This window comes from Alligator sinensis, unplaced genomic scaffold, assembly GCF_000455745.1.
Source record: "Alligator sinensis unplaced genomic scaffold, ASM45574v1 scaffold863_2, whole genome shotgun sequence".
In the NCBI taxonomy this organism is placed as follows: domain Eukaryota; kingdom Metazoa; phylum Chordata; order Crocodylia; family Alligatoridae; genus Alligator; species Alligator sinensis.
Window position 1 is genome coordinate 265111 of NW_005842780.1, and position 18636 is coordinate 283746.

The 18636-nt window shown below is 45.2% G+C and overlaps 1 protein-coding gene across 5 annotated transcripts in view; it reads left to right on the top strand.

Annotated features, from left to right (window-relative positions):
• THAP4 (THAP domain containing 4) overlaps positions 1-18636 on the top strand; it is a 38915-nt gene that overhangs the window by 17144 nt on the left and 3135 nt on the right. For 2 of the 5 annotated variants that reach the window (XM_025216962.1, XM_006034869.3), the window contains 3 exons: positions 1700-1859; positions 4847-4956; positions 5846-5949. In XM_025216962.1, the coding sequence (XP_025072747.1) occupies positions 1700-1859; positions 4847-4956; positions 5846-5949 (374 nt within the window). Of the gene's footprint in view, positions 1-1328; positions 1350-1699; positions 1860-2016; positions 2133-4846; positions 4957-5845; positions 5950-18636 lie in introns of those variants that run through there. The other 3 variants (XM_025216964.1, XR_003096483.1, XM_025216963.1) reach the window with 3 other exon arrangements.

Sequence of the window (18636 nt, forward strand, 5' to 3'; positions counted from 1 at the left end):
TGTAAACTCCTCCCCACTGGCCTGAGAGTGCGAGTCCATGAGCTGGTGTGCAGGAGCGGAACAGAGTGATTCTTGGATCTTGATGTCCATCTTCACAATGCTTAATATTTCCAGCCTAGTTTTACGGGCCACACCCATGTCTGTGTGTGCAGGGCTTCTCTGATGTAATGTGGGTGGTGTAAACCTTTCCTTGTTTGCTTCAGAAGCTTGGAAATGCTTTGCTGTTCAGATGGGTTCTCAATTGTCAGTCTGTCTCGAGTTCCTTGATTGTTTTTTTTTCTGATGGCACACACCCTATTAAATCACGTTGCACAAAAAGTGCTGAAATGCTGCTTATCAAAGTCATCCCTCTTCCAGTGACTCATGAAACAAAACACCTTCTTTAGGAGACAGATTTCTTTTGATTCTGTTAATGCAACAATGGAACAGTGCACCTCTCTGTTCCAGTTTTTCTTTAACCTTCAAGCATCAGTCTTTTGACTGGTTTATACCCAGCCAAAAGCCTAAGCAGAGTAGCTTTCACAGAAGCCCTGCCTCCATTTCTAGCAATGGGAGAGCAGCTGACTTAAGTGTTCAGCAGAGAGGAGGGAAATGGCAACCTTACTGACCTCTTCCAACACCAGCTTCTGGCCCTGCTGGTATCTTGCTATTTTGTATCCAAGCATGAATTGGAGTCATTCTCTCTTTGGCTTAGAGCACAGCAGTGTTTGCCAGGTAGGCCTGTTTAGGGGTTTCTGCGTGAGTCCTTCTCTGCTGGATTCTCTCATGCCTCTGTGGCTTCCCTTGGGAGCACATTGGTGAGATATTGAATAGGGCAGTTCTGGGTCAGTGTAAACAGTAGTTATCTCTATTTTAGGTTCACCATTCTTATAATCTTTTCGGTAGGAACATGACCTGTAAAATACTCTGGCCTGCAGCCCCCTGCTTTGTAATGAAGCTGGAACTTGGTTGGCAAGAGGGTAAGGTCATCACTGTTTCAAGTACTACAGAAGAGTGTATCCAGTCCTTTTGATCTCAGAAATCCTTCATTTTCCTTTCTACCCCTGTTATGTTCACATCCCCTCCAACAAGGTAGCATCAGTCGTGGTGGTGGAAAGGGCTGTCACTCATGCTTTCTTGTGAAGCTACATTTAAACTGGTTGTCAGAAGGATCCTTAATAGCACAGGTCCTACATCTTAGCCCTTACTAGAGAGCAAGGCTAGGCTTTTGAATCTTGAGTACCAGAAGTTGGGCTCCTAAATTTGATCTGATTTATTTTTTTAGAAGCACTGAATCAGCTACACTATATACCAAGCCAAGAGGAACCTGCAGATGCTTAGCTCTTCTGAAAAATCACATAATTAGATGGGTAACTATATTTTGGTGCCTACTTTCAGGCCCTAAATTTTCAGTGTTCTGATTATGATATTCCCAATCTATATTGATGGGAGGAGCTTGAGGCTGGTCACTTCCATAGGTGCTGGGTGCAATTAAGTGTCATTTTAATTGCAAAGCTGAGAGGCAGATTCATTCTCCACAGTTTTGTTCCTCAGTTTAGTTCATACTTTGTAGGTATCATTGATTGGGTCAAGGAGTAATGATAGCACACAGTAAATAGCAGAGAGGCTTTTTGGGGCTGACCTTTACTGTACACAGCTGACAAGACTTAAGTAAATCTGTGAATCCCAAGTTTTCTGATTCTTTCCTCCTTCTTCACAGAGACCCCCCAACTGAATCCTGTGATTGAGCCCCTCTCTTGGATGCTGGGCACCTGGCTTTCAGACCCCCCAGGAGATGGCACCTTCCCTACAATGAAGCCATTTCAGTACCTGGAAGAGGTGCACATCTCCCATGTTGGGCAACCAATGCTAAACTTCTCGTAAGTCTAGAACTGTTTGTCTTAGCAGTAGCCTTGGGGTTGGAGTGTGCCCAATTCCTAATGGGTTTGCCAGCTGCACATTAGAAAGTAACATGAAAATTATTCACTCATCACATGAGAGTATTTGATGGGCTCAAAGTCACCTGATTTTTTTCAGAAATGCTGAACAGCCTGGACTCCACATGCCTGGATGACACACCTAACCATCAGCAGCTGTTCACCTGATAAAACATGCAGTTGTGCTTCCTTGCAGTTGAACATTGAACAATTATGGTACATTTAAATAGGAACACAGATGTGTGTAGGCAGGATTAAGCACTCAGCCATGCCTCTGAGTATTGCATGTGGTAGTGACCTGTCTTCTGCAAGCTACAACAAATCAACAGAGTCCTTCCTTATGGGCCCCAGGGTGAAAAGTTTTGAGAGCCCAGCAGTGGAGGAATTGGAAGGTTGGGAGTGAAAGTGGTTCTGAGAGAGAGACCAAGCCTCTCTCCATGCTGCCCACACAGTACTTGTATCTTAAATATTCTTCTTAGTCACTTAAACTTAGGCAGGAGGTAATGGATTTAGAGGCACACAAATTTACACTATCATAATGCCCAAGACAGGCAGTCTTCCCACTGAGCCAGAGAAGAGTATCCTTAGAACAGCATCTGCTCTGCTTCACTTAGTTTTGCTTAGACCCCACTACAGATTTAAGTGAGCTATCTATGTTAATTAACCATTTTGGATATTTAGGTCTAAGAAACTGCATGTGGGGAATAAGCAAGAGATTTGGAGCACATTGGATAATACTTTCAGTAACAGCTTGGTGTTAGCCTGCTACTCTTTAGAGGTAGAAAGATCATTGTGCTGAATTCAGGTGGAAAGAATAGTTGTAGGCTCTCAACACTGTGCAAAAATGATGCATGCATTCCAAGTGCACACAGATTCTTTAGTAGCATCATTATGTCAGTTAGGCGTGTGATCTGCACCGGTACAATTCTAGTGTAGATACACATATCAGTATAATTATTTCCTGTATGAGAACAAGTTATACTGGTATAAGCATAATTATGCCAGTAGAACTCATTCATACCAGAGGGGCTCTACCACTTTAATTATACCGGAGCACTTAAAGCTATATGCTTTCTGGGGTTAGGCAAGGCCAAACCCCAAAGGACCCATTTCTGCATTCATAAACAAAAAAAAAAGATTAGTGAGCAATGTAAACTGCAAGCACACAAACCTTCCCATGACTGGGTGCCCAGCTCCTCTCATGGTTTCTTATTCCTAATTCTCCCAAGTACTTGGATTGTTGGAGAACGTGCTGATGGTCTGTGTATTGGGCACTCTGTGTGGTAGGTCTCTTATGCATGTAAAAACAATGTTTCATAATTATACCTGACTTCACATGTGAAATATGTTCTTTGAATGCTTAGCTCGGAGTGCTTTTTGGTAATTAATCATTGCTGCCACGTGGCAGACCCTGACGTGTTCTTGGGTCCATTCTGTACTTGTACACTTAACATCTGGATTTCTGCTAATTAGTTAGAGCACTTTACAGAGTCCAGATACAGGCCCCTTTTGAGAAGAGGGGAGATTTCTGTGATCCATTGCAGACTGTGATGGGGATTTCAATAGGTTCCTAGTCAGTGTGCATGTTAGAGTTGTGGGAAAGGACTACTGCTGATGTATGTCTGTAGAGTGCTGTTTGAATAGAGAGTCCCCAGAGTAGAAGTAGTAGCAGCTCAGAGGAAGGCTTGAATTCTCTCATTCAAAGAGATGAGGTATCACAAATTCCACCCAGCTTCATGAAAGAGAAAGGAGCAATGGAAACAGTGCTGCACTAGTCTGGGAGTGCCTAATAATCAGGTGCCTACATTAACCTGGTAGTGCAATACCAGAACAATCTATTGTACATGCAGAGTAGGATTGTCCAAAACCCAAGTCCTTGAGTTGATGGAGATCTGCATGTCTATGAGCAGCCATGTTTGCACTTTTGCACTAAGGGCAGTGATGGTCTGATCTGTGGTGCCTATGGCAGGCTGATATTTGGAGGAGGCAGCCTGCCAGCCTTGCAGATGAGAAGAAAGGCACTATTGTAATAGAGATTTAGTGGCCTAAGGACGAAGATATGCAGCAAACCATGGCCCCAAAATCAGAGAAAGAACTGGATGTTCAAGGATTCCTCTCAACCAGTTTTGTTGTATTGGAGACTGAGTGGCAGATCCCAGGCCTGAGCATAAAAAATGAAGTAGAGCTATCATTATTAGCAGTGGATGAAATGTCCTTCACAGGTGTGGACCTGCCGGTGCTGAAGTGATAGCTACTGCTGCATGGCACACTGGTTACCTCTAGAGCTTGGGCATATTTCTTCATATTACTTTAATTGAAAGTTACAGTAGTGTAACTGTGAGCAATGCTAATTACTAGGGTTCTACTTAAATCGTGATTTTTGCAGAAACCGCAAAATCTGGGATTGTCTGCAAAATCAAAAACAAAAATAAACTTAATAAAAATAAAGTGCTGGCTCCCCAGTGGTCCTTGCCGCCACAATGGCCCAGCCTTGCAGTCCACCTGGGAGGGGACGGCAGTGGCTGGCGGGGCAGCATGAAGGGTAACGGAAAAGCTGGCTGCTGCCCCCTTGTCTCATTCCAGGCCTCTCCATCAATTGTTGGTGAGGGGCAGGGCCGCGTGAAGGGCAGCCAGTAGTCAAGATGACAGCTGCCCCCACCCCTGTGCCTCTCCGTCAGTCAGCACTGAAGAGTGTGGCTGCTGGTGCACATCTGCAAAACATTCCCAGAATTTGCTCTCTATGCCTCAACCAAACCATGAAAAACTATTATTAATGTAAGTCTAACTACGATTTAAGTAGACCCCTACTGATGACATTGTGGTTGAACAAAGTACCAGTGTCTCTGAGATGAAGCTGGGCTAACCCCCCTGTGTATTTGCTACCCTCATCACAGAGCTTTGGTAGTTTTAGCGTCCCAATTTCCCAACAGGTTCAATGCCTTCCATCCAGATACCAGGAAGCCAATGCATCGTGAATGTGGATTCATCCGCCTCAAACCTGACACTAACAAGGTGGCCTTCATCAGTGCCCAGAATACAGGTACCAGCCCATTGCCTTCCCAATTTGTTCTATTCTCTGTGAATTCTCTTGTGGAAGAAGGAAATGGCAGCACTCACCTAAGTTACAAAACACTGTTGGACCTGTATGAAGTTTTCACACCTGCATCTGCCCTGAAATCTATATAGGTCATGCTGTAAGCACAGGCAGATGTACACTATGGTTCACAATTTCCTACTCCTAGAGTATGCCCCTTATTAAAGTGGCCAGGGTACAGCACAGAGCTCATAACCATAGGGGCAGGGTAGCTTTTGGTCACCTTTGCACCCTCTGTATCCTGGGTAGCTATGGTACCTTGGCATAACTCTTGGCATAGACATCCATATGGCAGCCTCCCTAAGTTCCCCTACAACTCGCAGCACTACCTAGGATTTCTGTCATGCTACATATTATGGTCCTGTTCCTGACATGCCATTTGGCTTGGGTTATGTTCCTTAATTACCCAGAGTTAGGGCAGGTTCCTTGGAGGGCATCTTTATTGTTGTCTTCTACTTCTTCTAAAGACTGAAAAGAGGGGCCTTGGGACCCCTTTACATGACACCAGCCCTTTTACACAGTTTGAAGGCAGCAGAGTGGACATGAGGACCTCACCCAAGTTATTAAAACTGAAAGGATTTGAAAATCTGATTGACTGCAAAAAATGCACCTAAAACTGTCCAGCATGTTCTTTGCCTGCCTCCTGGGGTTATCAAGCCTAATTCAGGTAATTTGCCAGTGTGTCCAGGATTCCACTTATTAATTGTGGTATTTGACCTGGCAGATGTTGCTAGGGATAGTAGTGTTTAGTCGTACAAAATCATAGTACGTAACTGTAGCAGAGTTACCCTTTATATGTTATTGTGACATTTAATAATTTTGCTTCTCATGCCAGGTCTTGTGGAGGTGGAAGAAGGAGAGGTGAATGGACAGGAGCTCTCTATAGCTTCTCACTCTATAGCCAGGATCTCCTTCGCCAAGAAGCCCCATGTGGAGCAGGTAAGCACCTTGAGGTTTCACAGAAAGCTATGGTGATGAAAGCTGTTCCAACAAATTGTTGATAGGTAACAGCCCCCCTAGACTTCCAAATGAGGAGATGCAGAGAATAACATGCCTTCATTAAAAATTACCTTTGGAGGTTCTCCAAAGGATTGTCCAATTTTTCTTCTCCCATCTTCTTTATGATAATCTTCAGGAGGTCTTTCAGAAATTGCAAGACCAGAAGAGGACCATTGTGATCATTGGCTAGATCTTCTGTGTAACAGTGGCTGTGGAACTTTCATAAATTAATTTTGTATTTGAACCAGAGCTTGTCTTTTAGAGAAAATATCTATCTTGTATTTACCATTCCTGTTTGATGCCCTTAAGCAGGGATTATCTTTCTTACTTTTGCGGGCCTGATTTTCAATGACACAAAGGTTTTTACATGTACTTTAAGGTCCTCTTTCCTGCTCTCCTAGCTTAAAGGGGCCTTCTCCTAAGTATAATTATTAGTAATCCATTACCTTTCCTCCCCAACCAGCTCAAAGGCAGCTGAAGCATGCAGTTAGGTTTAATTCAATGGAAGCTTGTGAAGTGCATTAAGATACTTTGCGGGAAGGGGCTAGAGATGTGGTATGTTGCGTTTTTCTCTCACACAACACTATTTTGCAGATGACACCAAGCTGGGGGAAATAGTAGCAGGTAGGGCTAAGATTCAGAGAGACCTAGACAAATTGGAGGATTGGACCAAAAGAAATCTCATCTACTTCAATAAGGACAAGCACAAAGTCCTGCATTTGGGATGGAACAACCCTATGCACTAATACAATCTGGGGATCAAGTGGCTAAGCAACAGCTCTGCAAAAAAGGACTTGGGGCTTACACTGGAAAATAAGCTGAGTATGAGCCAAGAGTGTGACCTTGTTGCAAAGAAGGCTAAGGGTGTACTGGACTTCATTTGTTGGAGTGTTTCCAGCAGATCAAGGGACATGATTCTTCGCCTCAAGTCAACACTGCCATATCTGGAGTTCTGTGTCCAGTTTTGGGTCCCCCACTATAGCAAGGATGTGGATAAATTGGAGTGAGTCCAGCAAAGATCAATGAAAATGGTTAGAGGGCTAGGGAACATGATTTATGAGTTTATTCAGTCTGGAGAAGGAAGACTGAGTTGAATAACCGCCTTCAACTACCTGAAGGCTGGCTCCAAAGAGGATGGATCTCAGCGGTGGCAGATAACGGGACAAAGAACATTGGGCTCAAGTTGAACCAAGGGAATTTAAGGTTAGATACTAGGAAAAAAATTCTCACTAGGAGTGTAGTAAAGCACTGGAACAGGTTACCAAGAGAAGTTCTGGAACCTTCTTGGAGGTTTTGAAGACCTGGGTAGACAAAGTCTTGACTGGGACGATCTAGATGGAGATGGTCCTACTTTGAGCAGGGGGTTGGACTAGATGATGTTGTGAGGTCCCTTCCAACCCTAATTTTCTATGATTAAGGAACAGACACTGCAGTGGTGGAGGATGATGTTTAGCTAGCAAACACAGCACAACATTAACACAGGGAAACTTGCCACTGCAACGTATCTTTTAATCTCCATGCACACCCCACAGAGCCTCTGTTTTTAAGGTCTTATTTAAAAGATCCTTGCACACTAAAATGCTTGTTAGTCCATGTATCTACCCTGGGAAGGAAAATAGGTTGACTTAGAATTATTTGTTATTACTGGTGTCTCGCAACTGATGCAGTAACAAATTGCTTGGGAGGTTTAACAAGTTCAAGCACCTTACGTCTGTGAGATACTTGACTATCAGTCAGTTCAGCTTGGCACTCTAATTTTGGCTTTAGGGCTCCAGTTACCTCTGGAATCTCGCCCCTTTAATTTGCTTTCTTTAATATTGGAGTGGGGGGTGGAGAGGGAGCTTGAGCCAGAAGATGTAGCTGCACAAATGTCAACTATGCAAAATAATTTCTACTGGCACAGTGGGGAGAACTACAAGTCCAAAAATAAAGCCTGTTTCCTTCAGATTCTCATGATGGGCCTGTTCCAAAGTCTTGGAGGCATTTTTGTTGCTGCAGTTTTAACTTTGATGGAATTGGAATCAGGCCCTCAAGACATGCACACAAATAATTGAAGCAAAATGCTAGCTACTTTTCAATACATTTCCAGATGGATTTTTCCTGAAGCTCCCCTATATCAGAGTTTCTTAAACTTTTTATTAGCGTGGGCCCCAACTTAATTAAGAAATAATCTTTCCTCCTCTCATTCACAATTAGACATGTTGAGAGTTGTACATGTTGGCTGGCTCCTTTCTTTCCTGGACACTCGTATGTTGCTACTGGCCCTTATCCCACCAGTGATGGCTGGCAGCTCTGACTTGGCTGCCAGCTCTGATCTCAGACAGCAATTCTCCGCTCTGGTTATAGCAGTGCCTGCTTGGTGCAGCAGAGCTAACTGCTTGTGGTTTCCAGACACCAGTGTCTGTATAAATAGCAAGTAAACAGGGGGGAGAAAAATAAACATCTTGTGCCCCCTGCAGCATAATGTCTGCAGAAGTTTTCCTAAATGTTCCCTGCAGCTTTGGATGCTGGGTTAATAGATGCTTACACCAGATCAGGACCAAAGTCAGTAGGCTAATGAGAAGCTCTGGCTTCAGAACAAATGCAGTGTTGTGTTCATGCATGTAAGTGTCAGAGAACTATTAATAAGTTCAAGCATAATTTCCCTTTTCAGGGACTGAATTGTGTGCATTAAATGTACTACAGACAACCTCTGATGCTTCAGCATGATTCTTAAACTAGAATTGGGCCTTATTTAGTGTAAAACAAGTTTATTCTTTATCTTGGGACAATAGGGTTTTAATATGTTTCCCCAGTAGTGCTTGTATAGAGGGGGCCTGTGGCACTTTGGAAGCAAGACTAGTTTCTCAGCATCCCATGAGTGGGGTGTGGTTTTGTTTCCTCTGGGAAGTCTGCACACAGGTGTTGGCTGCTGCCATTTGCAACTGGTTTACTGCGTGTTGGGTTTCTTCCATTCAAGAGGATAAGCTGCTAAACAATCCAGTCTCTCTTCCTCTATGCACCATTTGTAATGTAACAACAAATAAGCAGCCTCTACTGTGACTTGTACAATGTGCAGTAGCAGGTGAGTTTGTTATTGGGGATCCTTTAGCTGCTCTAAGTGTGAAGTGACTCGCACAGGTTGGGGAGCAATGGCTCCAGTGATATTTGTGGTCTGTGCTGGTGTCTGTCAGGGAAAGTCCCACATGTGGCCTCTCATGTGGAGACTATTCTTTTTTTTTATTGGCTGTCTGCTGTGCCCCAGAGCCATAGCTATGATCTACACTTCTGATTAAAGGAGTCTAGGAGGAACAGTAAACCGAAGGAGGAGAGACAGTCTGTGCTCTGTTATGTCTTCACTGTAGAGTTGGACATGGCTGCTACTTGGTTCTAACTTGGTTTCATCTAACACAGAACCTTCTCGCCCAATGTTACTGGTACTTTCATCCAAGACAAGCTGATCTGGCTGGAGGCAACACTTCTTTTGTTAAGGCTGATAACCCATCTCCATAGCTGCAAGGATGTAGACCAGGGGTGGGCAAAATATGGCCCGCAAGCTGGATCTGGTCTGCAAGGCCATTCTATCCAGCCCGTGGGACTCCTAAAAAATTTAGAAAATTAATATTTCTCTGTCTTTGGTTCCTGTAAAAAAATGACAGGAACCAGGGGCAGCAGGACCCAGGGGAATTCCAGCATGCTCCAGCAACAGCAGCGCCCTCCTGGCCCCACCTCCCCAGCCAAAAGCCCCAGCAGGGACCATGTGGTTGCCCCGGCTCAGGAAGCTCAGGTAAGGTGGGTGGTGGGGAAAGAAGGGCAGGGAAGGAGCCTGGGGAAAACCAGCCCCTCCTCTGCCTTGTGGCCAGTGCTCCCTGCTGCAGCTGATCGCAGTCCATGTGGGGCTGTCCCGAGCAGGCACAGGCAGCCCCAGGTGGGCTGCAGTGCGGGCCGCCAGCCACAGGGCGGGTGAGGGGCCGCTTTTCTCCCCCACGCTCTGCACCAGCTTGTAACCTGCCACCGCTGCCAGCCTGGGCCCCGTGCCAGCTCCAGGCTTGCGCATCGGGGCTACACATGGCGGCAGCAGCTGTGGCGCCCCCGCTTTCCATGCCGGGCAGTGTTTGCTGCTGTTGCCTGCCCGGAGCTTGTACAGTGGGCAGCCCACAGGCGGCGGTGGCAAACGCTGCCCGGCACAGCAAGCGGTGGGGGCTGCAGCTGCTCCCACCACAGAGCAGCCCCAACAGGCACGCATGGAGCTGGCACGGGGCCCAGGCTGGCAGCGGGGGCAGGTTACAAGCTGGTGCTGAGTGTGGGAAAAGCAGCCCAGTGCCCCACACTGCAGCCGCTCGCAGCCCGCCTGGGGTGGCCTGTGCCTGCTCAAAACAAAATCCACTCAAAGCCCCTGCCCCTCAGCCCAGGCTCTGTGCTGTCAGCAGATGCCCAGAACCAGGGCCAGCCGCAAACATCTGCTGCATCTCCACCCCAGCCTCCACCTGTGCCTTCTCAAGACAGCCCCGTGTGGGCTGCGAGTGGCTGCAGCATGGAGCGCCGACCATGGATCAGGAGAGGGGCCACTTTTCCCTGTGCTCCGCACCAGTTCGTTTCCTGATGCAGAGCAGGGTGTTGGGGCTGCACGCTGCCCCCTGCCTGTACCGCAGGGCTGGGGGGGCACTGGGAGTGAGCGGGTGTGCAGGGCCCACACTGGTGTCCTGGGGCCAGCGCCGGCAGGGCCCAGAGCAGGGCGGCAGGAGTACAGGGTCCCAGCCGGCAGGGGCTCTATGGAACTGGGCTAGCTCCCCCCTCTACCTGCTGGTGCAGCCCAACCCGGCTCCATAGACCACTGCCAGCCTGCGCTCCCTTCTGGGCCCCACTGGCACTGGCCCTGAGACATTGTTCCCAAGATGGTGACCAGGGGGCGGGGCACCTGCCAAGGGGTGGGGCTACCCATGCAGCCCTCAACAGCTTGCCAAAACTGGGTAAGTGGCCCTCCGCCCGAAATAATTGCCCGCCCCTGATGTATAGACTGAATCATTGTGTGTCCTCCATGCCCAGAAGGACAGAAAATAATTCTCCCACAATTCACTGGGAGAGAATTTATAGTAGCTCAGCTTTACTAAAGCACACAAAACCATGGGAGATACCCACAGAAGTCCTAGTGATGTACACACAGGAGTGTGATCCCAGTGAAGATGCAGGAACTCGACTGTTGTGAAATGTGGCTACTCACTAGGGCTAGGCTAACTGGGTGTAGATCAGTAGGGCTAATTCAGCACTGAAGACATGCCCTAAGTGTGACAGAAACTGGGCAGCAGACAAAGCTATAATCCCTGAGTTCTCAACTGGCCTAGACCAGACACTGCTACAAAGGAGGCTTAGAACTGCCAGAAAGTGAGCTGAGGCTGCTGTGTGAGGAAGTTTGCATTGCAGGAGATATGCTACTATGACTAGGGCTCTGCTGTGAAGGAAACTTCTGCCAGACCCCTCTAACTAGAGCTAATAGGGCCAAGTTGTGAGGAAGCTGATACTGCTGGCATTAGCATTGGCATATTGAGGACACAGCTGGGAGTCCCACCTGCCTTTTGTGAAGTCACATTTGCCAAATAATGGCTGAGAAAGCAAGAAGCAAAGGTCAATAAACTGTCATCAAAAGGAGGGAAGAGCCCAATCTGTTGCATGCTTTTTACTGTGGTATGATATTGATCATTACAACTGAATGGTTTTAGTACCCAAAAATGAGGGTGGTTAAAAAGGTTCTATTTTTAAGAGGTGACCTCTGACTGGAGGAAGAACGGTTATGTTTGATTCCTGACTTGCAAGGATCAGAATTTTTCAGTTTGACTTTAACTGCACTGCCTTGGTGCAGGCACAACATAGTAAATAACTGTGGGCCCAAATTTTTGCAGAGAAGAGATGGTCTTAAATGTGTGTGGTCTAATTTGCATGCTCAGGATTGTACCCAGAATTGTTGGTGTCTGCAGAAACAGAGGCCAGAAGCTGGAAAGCTTGTCCGGACAAACATGAAGTTTCCTTTTGAGCATGATTTTCTTAAGGAGCTGCAGGCATCACTTTATTTTTTTTCATTTTTAATAGTTTGTAGAGTGCATATCACCATGGCATCAGAGTTCTTAGTTACAAACATTTTAACCAGCTTGCCATATGTGGACCTGCTTGGTGTCGCAGCTGCTGTCTGATGTACTAGAAGCAGAATTGGGAGTGGGGAGGGGGGAGAGAAGGAAGGGAAATTCTCCTTAAAGGCAAACCAGATAAATGCCAGATTTACTTTCTGGAAGCTTGTCTGACTCCAGCTCTGACAGTGGGCACAGGGATAGGAATTCTGGAGTTAAGACCAGGTGAGGAAGCCCTTATTCACGTCTTGGAGTAGAAGGCAAGAGGGGTCCCTCAGAGAGTTAGGTCACGCAATCTTTAAAAAGATCACCAATGCCTTGACTTGTACCTGGAAGAAAGAAAGAGAGAGGCACTGCAGAGATGAGTGTGTGTGTTACAGTCTGCTGGTTATTGATTGAGCTCTGAGGATGTGGTTGTAGCAGAAGCTTCAGCAGGTACAGACTTAAGTGTGAACCTTGTTACCAGAGTTTACCCAAAATCCAGCTGAGGCATGGATAGTGGTTACTAGGGCTAGCCTGGCTATGCCTGCTAAGAGTATGGAAAGAATTGCCTTTTGCTGGTACAACTTAGTCATTTCAGGCAGGTGTAACTGTATCAGAAAATTTTGCAGGTGCATCCCCACTGAGGGTTTTCCTGGTATAGGTAGATTAGCAAAGCCTTGGTAGGATAGTTTATCTATGTCTAGAGGCTTCTTGCGGTCTCCTAAACAGATGCATATAACAAAAGATGCTGTAGAGTTAACTTTGCATAGAGTCCAATTGTATACAGTAGGTCCAAGAAGGGCTTTGAACCCTTTAGATGGAAAGGGGGTTTACACCTTCAGTTGCTGGCATGGTTACAAAGCTAGTAGTGGAAGCAGAGTTATTTCAGTTCCTATCCTATCAGTCAGGCCTATGCAGAGGGATGAGACTGTTAGACTATTAAAAAAGAGACCAGAGTTGAATATCTTCAGTACATGGAGGCTCCCACAATTGTCACAGGCCTGCAGTTCTAACCCTGGTAATGCAGCATTAATTTCCTTTCTCCTGTTTATATGACTAGAACTTCTTGCAGGATCTTCTTGGAAGTTCATTTCTTCTGTCATTTATTTCTTACCTGGTTTTGTTTGTCCTGAAAACCCTTTTCACAGTAGCCAATTGTGTGGCATCACAAATCATTGTGCTAGTGCAATACATTCCTTTGTATTGTCTCCAGTATCAGGGGCTGAACGTGATGACCTGTCAGTCTCCTATTACTATGACTTCAGACAGGAAAAGAGCAGCTGAAACCACTGATATGACAGATTCTGGTTCTTTGTAAATGAGAAATACAAAAAGGATGAGCTATTAACACAGTTACATCAAATGAACAGAGTTGTCAAATATTCCATGAGACATCAACAAATTTGTATTCTGCACGGGTCACAATGGAACATTTTTTACTAAGTAGGAAGGAAATGCTTTATAAGAGAGTTTTACAGTTGTTTTAAAGCTAGAAGATGCATTTTCAATAGTTGACACTTTAAAGTGATCCCTGTACTGGTTCAGGAAAGGAAGGGCAAGTGGTTTTATTAACAAACCACATTCTCCTGTGAGTGCCTAGGAAACTTTGATTGCTAAATACTTTTACTTTAAAGGCTGTTCTTTAAAACCTTCATACAGTGTTGACATTTCTGTACCTAGATAAGAGCCCTATCGAGCCAAATTCCCACCGTTAGCTTATCCAAGCTATGCTTACAGCTATGTTCCTCTGAGGGTGATTTATGTTTGTAAAGCTGCTCTATAGTCTTTCCCTTGCATTGGGAAGGGAGCTATTATTTCACATACCTCACCCAGTTCATGTAGTAGAGATCTCTAAGGGATATTGTCCTTCTCCCCCCCGTTCTTCAGATCCAAAATTGTGGGAAGCTGGGTAAATACTTCTGGTTATTCACTACTACTTAAAGAAAGCTGCTACAGTACCTCCCAGATTCTATCCCTGGCACTTTTTAAATGCCTTGTGTCATACACCTTCCCACAGCCTCCCATCACTTGGACCAAGACAACCAAGCTGCACCTTTCACACGTACAATGCCTAGTATGGATGTTTCCTCTCTCCAGGCTGATTTCCCATGAATTCATGATTTCTCACTCTTCTTTGAAAAGCCTGGCATTCCTTTTGCTTCTCTGATATAAATGGACCATTGTCCTTGTCAAAAACAACCTCCCCCACTTTTGACTCAAACTGCTTTTATAGAAAAAACTGCAACAGATAGGAATAATATTTTTTTGTTTGGAGTCTTTCCTTTAACTGGTTGTTCTCTATCTGCTGTGCAGTAGTACTTAGGAGCCCAGTCATGGACTGGGTGGAACCCCATTGTGCTTGGTGTCACACAGAGCCCCTGACAACAGAGCTTACAGTTCAACAAACAGTAAGAAAACACTAAGGGTTAATTAAATGTATTAATTTCTGAATAGCTTTTAACCAACAAATTAGAGTTGAGTGCGCAGCACTTTTAGCTGAGCGCATAGTAAAGGTCCTTGTAGCAGCACTGCAGAGCCCAGCATAAAGGATGCTGAGTTAGTATTGCTCCATTTAACCTGCCAGTGGTAAACCTTAGCTGTCACAGACTATCTCATCCTTTGGTAAGCTGGCAGGGTCCATGCTAGTGAGCAGTCAGCCAGGCTCTGTCTGAAGATGAATGATTCCTGTCTCCTCTTGTGGGCAAGTCATCCTGTCTTCTGTCCATAAAAGAGCTGTCTCTTTCAAGGAGTTAGAGAGCTTGGGCAGTAGTTTTTTTTAAAGTCTACTGCAGCAAATATCCCTTGGGCTGATGTTTTGTTTGGGAAACATGCATGTTTTCAGGTATTTTAGCTTATGGCTGATTTCTTTTTTCTGCTGGCGCTAAATAGAATCAAAGAAAGCCATTCATTTTATTCATGTGTGTATTAATTCTTTATACAGTTAATCCCTGCTTTGCCTTATCTGGCTCCCATGTTAAATTACAAAGCAACTGACCAAAAACCAGCCAGTTTCCAACCTTTGTAGTTGTGATGGAGAAAGAGACAAAGATTTTGAAATGAAAAGATACATCTAATGTTGTTCTGTAAAATGTTGCATACACGCTCAGTTTTGGTCACTCATACTCTGGGGTTACAATGAATCCAGACATGCAGCTCAGATTCTTATGGTCACAAGTGGCATTTTTACATAAGCAAGTGCCACAGCTCTGGGCATTTTGAAAAGTGCCTGGCACTGCCACTGCGACACTTGCAGTTGTATAAGTGGCAAAATGCATGTTAGCACTGAAAAGATGGCAGCGGTGCACTTTTGAACTAAAACACATCAGAGGTGCTTTGGTTCAAAAGGGCGCCACTGTCATTTTCTGTGCACTGATGTGCATTTTGCCACTTACACAACTGCATGCTGCGCAGTGCAATTTGCCTCAGTTTACATGAGGAGCACACTCGATCAACGAAAAGGCAAACAGAAGGCAAGCCGGAAGGAAATTGAAGCTTTCACAAAAAGACTGACTTTCGGTTAATGCTGCTCAATCCAGTCCCTTAAGATCAAGAAATTCAGAGCCTCTAGCTTCTCAATTAATCGAGCCTGCTCAGAAGTAGCAGATCTCCGGTGTGTTGCAGGACAGAAAAGTATGTGTATAAATAAGGGGACCCACTTGGCTAAAACACTAGGGGAAGTCCTCTCATTTTTAAGCAACCCTCTCCAAGCTTCCTGGGCCCTTTTTCCTTGTCAGCCCAGTCCATCCCCCCAGGATTGCTTCAGCAGGTTCAGTTACACAGCAGGAGATTGATTATGCCTGAGACACAGGATTCATTATCACTTCAAGTTGGCTGGAGTAGCGGAGTTGACCACATTCAAAGTAATTGGTCCTCCATCAGAAGCTTCTTTGTTTTCCTTAAGGGCTTCACAGAAATCAGCAGAGCAAACGCGTTTCATTGGTAACAAGAGAGACAATTGTCCGTGCAACCGCAGAAATGAAACATAGCTTCTTCAAGGTTTGGTGGAGCTGCATGCCTGGGGCAGGTTTCATATTCCTGTGGCATCTGTTTTTGTGTTCTGCAAAGATTAGATGGGGGGAGCCACCTCAGAGCAACTGTGAAGAGAAAATGCGTATACAGGGCAAATGCAAGGAAAAAATGGGGGCAACATGAGTTCATATAACTGCTGTGTGGATGAATGAACAGGGATATGTGGATGAGGCCAAATCCAAGGGTCCAGTTGTGGTTACTCCTGGTTCTTTGCTGTGTGGGCCAACAATTGCTGAGTCTGACATAGGGGCAACGGTCTGAACAGCATCAGCTCTATCCAGCTTTGGGGCTGGTGATGGCAGTATTCCTGTGCCATCCTCAGTAGCCAAAATGATTATTGTTGAGTTGTGAGGCCTTTAAGGAGGGAAATAGTAAATTGAGGGGAATGAAAGATCCCTAAATATCAGTGACTTTTTCTCTCTCTCTCTCATATATAGTGATATGCAGTTGTATACCATTTCTAAGTCACACTGCCCAGAAGGAACAGATTTATTTTGTTTCTCTTTGGACTGGGGAGTAGGGGAAAGTGGATGAATCAGTGATGAAAGCTGCACAGAGAAAGCCTGAACAGTAAGCTCAGAGTAAGGAAAATAATTTGTTGATTATGTTAACAAAAGGCACCTTGAACTGTGCAGTTCAGAGGAATAGCTCACAAGGATGGATCATGTTTCTAAACACCTTGTGCTCCAACAAGGAACTCACCTCCCTTTTAAAATCTTCTACCTGGTTACTTTACAGGGCCAGGCCAAATGTTGGTCATTTGCCAGGACTCCAAAACCCAGTTTCCAGTCAAATCATTCCCTCCTCACTAATGTGCAACCAACTGGAATGTTTGTTCAGATAAAAATCCTGTTTCCCTTTAATTTTCTCCCAGGGCAGTGCAAGATTGACAATAATTTTCCTTTTTTGAGCAACTTTATTCCTCATGCACCAGATTTCATCCTGTTTTTCTTGGGGCATTTGATTGCCTGAGGGACCTATAGTCTGAAGTTTGGAATTCCATTCCCAAAAGCACACGCAACTATATTTCCCTTAAGGTTTTAAACTTATTCTCAAGTCTCCTTAAAATAGCCTTTCAAGTCAGATAATGCCTTGCAGCCAGATAGCAGCTGGCTCCTGAGGGAAGGAGGGCACAAAGAGCTTCATCACAGTCTTCACACAGGAGCCAGCAGCAGCTAGACATTTGGGTTACTGTGTTAGCTACCTAAAAGGACTATGGCACAGGAGGGCATACACAGCAATGGCAGCACTCCCTGAGGTACCATGTCTCTGGGGACTCCTGGTAGACCACATGGCTATTACAGGCCAATACACTTCAAGGCATGACTGAGCACTCAGTTCCCTGGGAAGAGCTTCTGGCATGCAGAGCCCTTTGCAGACAAGAAACAGTGGTGTCTGCAAATGTAGGCGCCTGCAAATCCGCCTTGTTTGACATGTGCAGTCACAGAACTGTGCCACTCAGAGCTGGGAAATAGCTCAAGGCTTTGAAGTGCTGTTATAGCTGTGATGATCCAGAAGATGTGAGAAGCCCATTCCTTCCCCTGCCAGTGGAGGATTTTCTCTTTTACTGTTGGGATTTGGGTACAGGGTCAGAATAATGAATGTATCCCTAACTGCAAGTGTTAAAAAATGATGAGGTAGAGTCCTAACAGCCATGAAATGGGGTTAAAACCATGAGATTTAAAGATAATACATTTTGTCTTCCTTCTGTTTCCCTTCTGGTGTTTGAGCAATCTCATCAGTAAAAAATCAAGGGAATTGCCATTTAGAACAGCATTCACACACAGTCCTAGCCCATGTGTCATCCCACCCACACATCAGCACACCCAAGCACGCTTGACAGATTCACTAGGGGTCTAAAATTTAATGCACACACCCCATTCCTGACAGTCCAACAGAAACACAGAAGCTGCACTCCCACCTCACACTGATTCACACAAATTGGCCATGGGCATACAGGTGACGGTGACAAACTGGGTCATGCAGGTAATGGTGACATGCCTGGGAAATTTTTACTTCAAAGTAAAAATGAATGAGTTCAGCTCATTCATGGAGTGTTCTCATAGTGGTGAGAGACTAGGCTTTTTTTCTGGTTTGTTTGTTTGTTTTAATTGAACCAACTGTATAGTTGGGAGAGCTGTTGAACAAGCTACTGGGTGCCTTATTCCCTTTCTCAGGTCACCAAAAAGGGCATCTGATGCTTGAAAGCCTGTCCAACAGTTCTCCCAACTATACAGCTGGGCCAAGGAAAGAGATTACAAAAAAAGTGTTGCCTCCGAACTCAGCTTGTCGGGTTCAGTTGGATCGTAATATGCGCTGTGTGAGCTCTGAACTGGGGAACAGGTTTGTTTGGCCTTTGCAGCATGTGTGCACACGTGCATAAGTGTGTGGTAAAAGTTTCAAACTGAATAGGAATGTTGGCTCTGAATTTCTTGATCTTAAGGGATTGCATTGAACAGCATTAACTGAAAGTCAGTGTTTTTGTGAAAGTTTAAATTCCTCCTCACCCCACCCCACA